The 7,393-nt window shown below is 52.6% G+C and overlaps 2 protein-coding genes across 2 annotated transcripts; one reads left to right on the top strand and one right to left on the bottom strand.

Moving 5' to 3' along the window:
* Window positions 1-263: 263 nt before the first annotated feature.
* On the bottom strand, window positions 264-2,308 carry NEUTE1DRAFT_118355 (uncharacterized protein; the record flags this gene model as incomplete). The annotated part of the gene is made up of 4 exons (XM_009856534.1): window positions 264-1,237; window positions 1,295-1,524; window positions 1,585-2,076; window positions 2,138-2,308. 4 exons carry the CDS (start codon window positions 2,220-2,222, stop codon window positions 674-676), a joined length of 1,371 nt encoding a protein of 456 aa, XP_009854836.1.
* A 1,487-nt stretch (window positions 2,309-3,795) lies between these two features.
* Window positions 3,796-6,754, top strand: NEUTE1DRAFT_69931 (uncharacterized protein; the record flags this gene model as incomplete). Its single annotated transcript, XM_009856535.1, has 2 exons — window positions 3,796-4,998; window positions 5,051-6,754. 2 exons carry the CDS (start codon window positions 3,850-3,852, stop codon window positions 6,596-6,598), a joined length of 2,697 nt encoding a protein of 898 aa, XP_009854837.1.
* Between the last annotated feature and the right edge of the window lie 639 nt (window positions 6,755-7,393).

The raw sequence follows: 7,393 nt of genomic DNA on the forward strand, positions 1-7,393 counted from the left end.
GGGGGGGCGGTCATAAGACGATCACGGGTGGGTGGGTACGGCAGCCGGATAGAAGAGACTTGGATATTGTTCGACGGTATAAGTAGGGACGCTGAGAGGGGCATTTTTACATCTGTGATTTGAGTATACGAGCCTTGACTAGGGGATCACGATCTAGACAGCCATAATTCGTGAAGTACATCCCCAAACGAAGTGAATACCATGTAAGCAAGAAAATGCGCTTTAGCTCGAGACCTTCACGGACAGCAAGTCAACAATTTTCTCGATAGGTCAACTTCCTTCAGTTCTTCAATTATCATGCTCTATGTTTCCTCCCACCTGAATCATAACTCATAACATCATGTGAACCGAGAACGCCTTGCCAACCCTGCCTGCTAACGCGAAACTCCCTGCAAAATGAAAAATGTGACATCGGAGTCCTCTCAAAAACAGACACCCTTTGGTCTGCGAAATTATCGCGACTCCAAAGAAAAAGATAAAGGAAAAAGAGACCTCCCACCCAGCCGTCAATCCATCCTCAAACCCTCCCCACGTTTTCGGTTCCTTCAACCAAAGTATCATCACTCCCAATCGTGTGCCCCTCATCTCTCTTCATCTTCCGCAACCTTCCCCTCGGCACCAAGATCTTCCTGCCTTGTGGACGTTCCTCGCGAGTAGTATGGGGTTGGCCTTCCTATTTACCAATGCCCATCCACACAAACGTGCCCAACGTCGAAGCCGCCAACAGAAACGTCACAATGCCCGCCCCCGCCTTATCCGCCGTCGTCACCGGTTTATCATGCGTAAAGCTGTCGCTCTGGCTCCCGGCATTCGGGTTCCCCTTGCTGGTTCCACCGGTACTATTGGTCACCGGGGCCTTTCCGGGTTGTTCAATCAACAAGGAAGAAACCGCTCCCAGGACATTCATCTGCTGACCCACCCCGTGACTGCCGTCGTACTTCTTTTTTTTCCAGCTGAACCCGCACATGCGGCCGTTTTGTTCGCCGGTGCACGTTTGGACAGCGGCTTCGGCCGAGGTCTTTAGCACGGGCAGAATGACGGGGGCCGTATGCGGCGCGATTTGCGTGGTGATGGATAGCCAACGGTGCACGTAGCCCTTGAAGGAGAGCATGTCGGTTGTGCAGCTCATTTGGTCTTCGCAGGCGGGCTCGAAGGCGATATTGTCGGGGAAGAAGCGGACGAGGGTGGCGTTGAGGAGCTTATCGAGGCGGTCCTTCCAGACGGGGGAGCCGTCGGTCTGTATAGTGTTAGTCTAGGGGCGATAAACAAAACGGCATGTGTGTAGAGCACGAACATAGTTGTACATGTGGGCGGCGCCGAGGACAAAGACGCCAGAGTTGTAGGAAAACTGAGCATTGTTGATATCGGTGCAGTTCGTTTCGACGTGAGCGCCGTCGTGAATGCTGTAATTGTCGTCCATGAGCCCGACACCCCTCATCCAGTCCCACGTCGTTTCGGCCCAGTCGGCGTATGTCTTGTTTCCGGTGTAGCGCGCCAGTCTGGCGCCGAGGTTGAAGAAACAGCCTGTACCATGTTGGGTCAACTCAAGATCCACAAGATTTAGCGAGTGCTGTTGTCACAAACCATTGGCAATGCTGTTCTTGTAGTTGTATCCGTTGTTGAGCGGGGGAATCTGCCAGCGCAAGCCACCATTGCAGGTTTTATCGTGTCTATCGGGGTTTGCCTGTGTGTTGAAGACAGCCTGGGCGAGGCCCAGCCACTGTGGTTGATCGGCTGGTGGATTGGGAAAATTGTTTTCGGCGGCTGTCATGGCCGTCATTCCCCAGAAGCCCTGATCATCGTTTCCTAGGGATGCGGTCACGTTGAGTGGCATGTAGTCCTGACCTGGGCCAACCTGCCAGAGGAGGGCTTGGGTGATAACATCGTTGTATGACGCGTCGCCAGTGAATCTCCAGTAGTCGATCAAAGCCCCCCACATTGCGCCTGCTTCCCACCAGTAGTAATCACCGGCTGGAGGAGGGCCGGGGAGGATTCCTGGTGTTTGTCCCGTCAAGTTCCCTTTGTAGTATTGCATCATGTCGAATGCGATGTCGGCTGATGTCTTTTTGATGTCGGCTGCGCACGTCTGTCAGCACTCATATGCCATTTTCTGCGTTTCGGGGATAAACGAGCGTACCGACTGTCGCGATACTATAGGCGGCATTTGCGAGGTCAACCCCAACAAGGGCGACGGCGGCAAGCCGTGGTAATGGCGAAAGCATGATGATGGTGTGCTGACAATAGCGAGCGACTAGAAACCGAAATCAAAGAAACGAGCGTGGTGATTGATGAGTGTTGGTTGGTTTTGGATTAGATGGCGAGCATCGGTTATCGGGCTTTGAGGTTCGTTGCTGTGGTAAGGACGCAGGTAATGGATGGGGAGGGAGCGGGTAGGTGATTTGGGAGAAAGTTTCGTTGTAAGTGCTACCCTACTACTGCTCCACCGGTTATCAACCTACCTCAGTAGAGGAGGTTTGCAGTGGCAGTGCAGTGCCTTTGTGCGATGGCCAGTGGTTCTGCCGGTGTGATAGCTACTACATCCGTGTTGTTGCCGACGAGAAGATGCCGTGCCCGCCCGGATGGGATGGGCAACAACAATGGATCGATGGGATAAACAGGATGTGATGATTCTAAGGTACCAGGGTAGTATTTAGTATGTACTAGGAACGCAACACACACAATACGAGGGCGGATGACGCATGTCTAACACTCATGTCAGGAACAGGGCATATCACTAGCAAGGTGGGTCGGTTTGATCAAGTTGATTGCTTCTTCTGCCGATAGGTAGTGTAGTGTAGACAGAACCAACGTGAGGTGATCCCGTCATCTACTATAGTATGTATCTAGGTTTGATGGTAAGTTGGTTGTTACTCGACATTTCTCGACACGGGAGCAGTTGGTGAATCCCATCGTGTTTCCTCAACCTTCCAATTCTTACTGAATTTGTATTTTGAAGAAATTTCAGAAAACAAGCTTCCTCGCCACGCTTGTGCCGGACTCGGCTTGCTTGGCGATCTCCTGCCAAGGACACGATGATCAACAAGCTCAAGGGCACAAGACGCTGTCCTGGCTCTGTCGTTGGTCAGTCATTTCAATCCCGGACAGACAAGAGAAACAGTTCTGCGATATGGGTCAGCGAATGAAAGACGCAGTCGACAGCTGAAAGCGGGCACTTTTTCCGCTTCCCTTCGTTGCTACCCGTGCAAGCCGTGCTACCCCCATATCCAGGGTTAGGGTCAGACTGTGGAAAGTGGAGCAAGCGGAGGTTACTGGTTCCAACCCCACGCGGGGGAGCTGGAATCCTAGTGTAGTGTAGACCCCAGAGCGGGAACCCCAAGCCCAGGGTAGGTGGTCTTCCTTGTCCATCTTTCTATCAGATATGTACACTACATTACGACAACTCACCCCTTAGAGACTTCAGCAGTTTTGAGTCTTGCTGTCCCTCTTCACCGTTGTCGCGTACAACGCCAGGCATTGGTTCGCCCAAGATGTCCGTCGACAATCTCACCTGCCTAGGTAACTTGAGGTTCCCCTCTCTTGTGCATCGCTCTGCTGCGTGACAACAACGAAGGCGAATCCACCTGCTAATGCACGTCTCTCCGAGGTAAGAAAGAGACATAGCGCAATGTGGGAGATGGAGATGATGGGACGGATCGTGATCTTGGCTTCAGCTCCAGCTCCAGCTGTTACCCCTCAGCGTCAGAGCTTCGTAACAAAACCACGACAGTCGACCAGCCTGCTTTTTCACCCAAACATCCAACACTAATCACAACAACAACAACAACAACAACAACAACCATCACCGGCAACCATCTTCACAGACGGACGGACGGCCACCAACCTCTCAAGATGAACACAGCCTGGGTTGGTGCTCGCTCGTCGGCGACACCCTCGCAACTTGACGCTCTTGCTCGCGCCATCCGCATCACGCCCATCATCGACCACCATGCCCATCCTCTCCTGAAGCTTGAAGCCCTCGCCAAACACCCTCTCCTGTCCATCACCTCCGAGGCACACAATGGAGATGTTGTCCACTCCGCCATCCACTCACTCCCCCATCTGCGTGCCGTCCGACAGCTGTCTGGAATGCTCAACTGCAACAACACATGGGAGGATGTCGTCGCCGCCATTGAGCAGAAGCGCATCGATTCGCCCTTGGAATGGACCGCCCAGTGTCTGGACGGCATTGAGACATTGCTCCTTGACGATGGGCTCGACGACGGAGACGATGCCCAGGACATGGTCTGGCACAATGACTATACCCGTAGCGAGTGCAAGCGAATTGTGCGTATCGAAAAGGTGGCTGCCGATATCATCAAGAGAATTGGAAAGACCTGTGATGCTTCGCCAAGGACCGGCCAGGATGTCTTGAACGATGCCTACGACGATTGGATTGGCGAGTTGGACACCATCATCAACGAAGCCATTGACGATCCCGATGTGGTGGCCTTCAAGTCCGTCATCTGCTACCGTACCGGCTTGCAAGTCGCCAGCACCGTCAACGAGGCTGAAGCTCGTGCTGCCTTTGCCGACATCATTTCCAACTTTGCCCTATTGGACTTTGCCAAGCTACAAGTGGCCGCTCTCAACGACTTGGTTGTTCACCGTACGGCCATGTTGATCCGCGATAGCCCATCCAAGCAGAAGAAGCCTATTCAGTTCCATACCGGCCTGGGCGACAATGACATTATACTTGCCAAGTCATCCCCAGCCCATCTGCAGAACTTCATCCGCGCCTATCCAACTGTGCCCATTGTACTCCTTCATGCGGGATACCCCTTTATGAGAGAAGTGGGTTATCTTGCCACTGTCTATGAGCATGTCTATGCGGATATCGGCGAGGTCTTCCCATGTGTTAGTGAAGATGGCCAGGAGCAGGTCTTACGACAGATCCTCGAGCTTTGCCCCTGGTCAAAGATCTTGTGGAGTACAGATGGTCACTGGTTCCCCGAGACCTACCTGCTTGCCGTCACCCAGATGCGTGAGGTGTTTACAAATGTGAGCTGGACAAATGTAGCTGCAGAAGACCAAGGCTAATAATGATCACCAGGTACTTACTAACTACGTCCGCAAAGGCCACATTGGCTACAAAGCCGCCATCGACCTCGCCCAGGACATCCTCTTCCGAAACTCCAATAAGCTCTACCATCTTGAAATAGACTTTATGGAGCTCGATGAAGAGCCCGGTGCCGAGGTCGGACCCTACGCAAGCGACCTTGAACTTTTCCAACTCTTCCTGAAGGACCAACCGCCTCCTGACTTTGTCCGTATATGCTGGAACGACTACACTGCAACCCCGCGAATGCGCATGATCCCCTTCCGCAAGTTCAAGACCCTGCTTGACCAAGGTCAGCCAACCGATATCTCCATCGCAAAAGCCGTGTTTGGTCTCATTCAGAACGATCATCTTGTCCCCTCCATCGCTCCTATTGGAGAGTATCGCCTGCACCCGGACTTTTCTTCGCTTCGCCCTGGTCCTACCGAGGGACATGTGAGCATGTATGGCGAGTTCCGGGAGAAGTCCGGTGCCCCCGTTGCCCTGTGTCCCCGGTCACTACTGCAGAAGGCCGTTGACTTGGGCGCTCAGAACGGATTAACCTTCTTGCTTGGGTTCGAGATTGAATTCCTTTTGCTCGAAAGAGTAGAGGGTACCGATACCTCGGCAACCCTGTCTTTGAACTCTTTGAATCCGTTCAAACACCGCCCAGCAGAAGCATCGGGTCGTTTCAGCACCTTGGTCACTGATGGTCACGCCTGGTCTGTGTCTCGCTACTTTGCCGACCCCAAGGTGGCCAACCTCTTGCGCGACATAGTTCATGCTCTCGACTCAATGGGCATCTACGTCGAGCAAATCCATGCCGAGTCCGCAACGGGCCAGTTCGAGCTCATCCTTCCTCCTTGCCCGCCCATCCAAGCCGTCGACACCCTCCTCCACACCCGCGATGTCATGTTTGCCCTCGCCACCGCTGCCGGCTACAAAGTCACTCTCCATCCCAAACCCTTCCCAACCGCATGCGGCACCGCCTCCCACACGCACATGAGCATCTCCTCACCCGGCGGCGACAAGCCGGAAGTGTACGAACCCTTCTATGCTGGCATCCTCAAGCACCTTCGCGCCATCACCGCCTTCACCTACTCCAACCCCGCCTCCTTCGAACGCCTCAAAGATGGTGCCTGGGCCGGTGGCCGCTGGGTGACCTGGGGCACTCAGAATCGAGAGACCCCTCTCCGCAAAATTGAGGGCTCACACTGGGAGTTGAAGGCCATGGACGGTTTGGCCAATCCTTACCTCGCCATGGCTGCCGTGCTACTGTCTGGTATCCACGGGTACATGGAACGGGAGAAGTTAATCTGGGGAGACTGCGAGATTGATCCCGCGAAACTGACGCCCAATGATCGGGCGGAGTTGGAGGTGACGGACATGTTGCCTGCTAGCGTGGAGGAGGCATTGACAGCGCTGAAAGGGGATGAGAAGCTTGTCGAGTTTCTCGGACCGGAGGTGGTGGAGAGATATTGTGCTGTCAAGGAGTTTGAGATGGCTTTCTTGGCGGAGATGGGAGAGGAGGAGAGGAGGAACTGGATTATGGAGAGGTATTAGGGGATCTTCTGAGTTCACGGAGGCGATGATCCGGTTGTTGTGTAGCTTACTGTGCAACCAGAAACATGTATCTCTCGGTAGTGGCGGAAGAATGCAATCAGAGAAAAAAACAGCCCAAAAGAGGCTTAAATATAAGGACGATACTAAAACACCGAACGTAACAGAAACGGAATTAAGGTGAATCATCACCGTCACATGTACACAAGCATCGTGGCTCTCGAGGCAAGTACTTCTTCAGATCTCTCAGCTCTTTGTCAAGTATTTAACTCGAAAGACACGCCTTACAAAGTGGAGTCAGTTTTTGCAATACCATACGACAAAGTAGGTATAATCAAGCAATGCAGCCTCTGGCCCATGACTATCAATACTAAAACTACATCATTTTCTATGCCCATCGTGAATAAACCTATTCAATTTCCTCAATGACCACTCACCTCCGCCTATCAGGCCACTTCATTTCTTCCACCCAGCACATTGGGATTGGGAATCAGCTCCCCTCTCCATATTGATATACCACGACGAATTCCACCCGGCCTTGCCAGAATCACGAACGGTAGTCAACGGCATGATAGCACACACACCAAAATGTACACGGTAGCACTCATCTCTTTTTATCATTGCTCTGGGGTAGAAATACAAGACCATGTATAATTTTCAGTATATGACACTCCGTATAAAAAAATATGTGCCCATCGTTGACATACGTCTAATCATACATCATTACATAACAGCTAATAAGCTACAAGAGAACATTAAAATCAACCAGGCTCTTTTCCCAAAACCTTTCACACCCCC

Source organism: Neurospora tetrasperma, assembly GCF_000213175.1.
Source record: "Neurospora tetrasperma FGSC 2508 unplaced genomic scaffold NEUTE1scaffold_8, whole genome shotgun sequence".
NCBI lineage: Eukaryota > Fungi > Ascomycota > Sordariomycetes > Sordariales > Sordariaceae > Neurospora > Neurospora tetrasperma.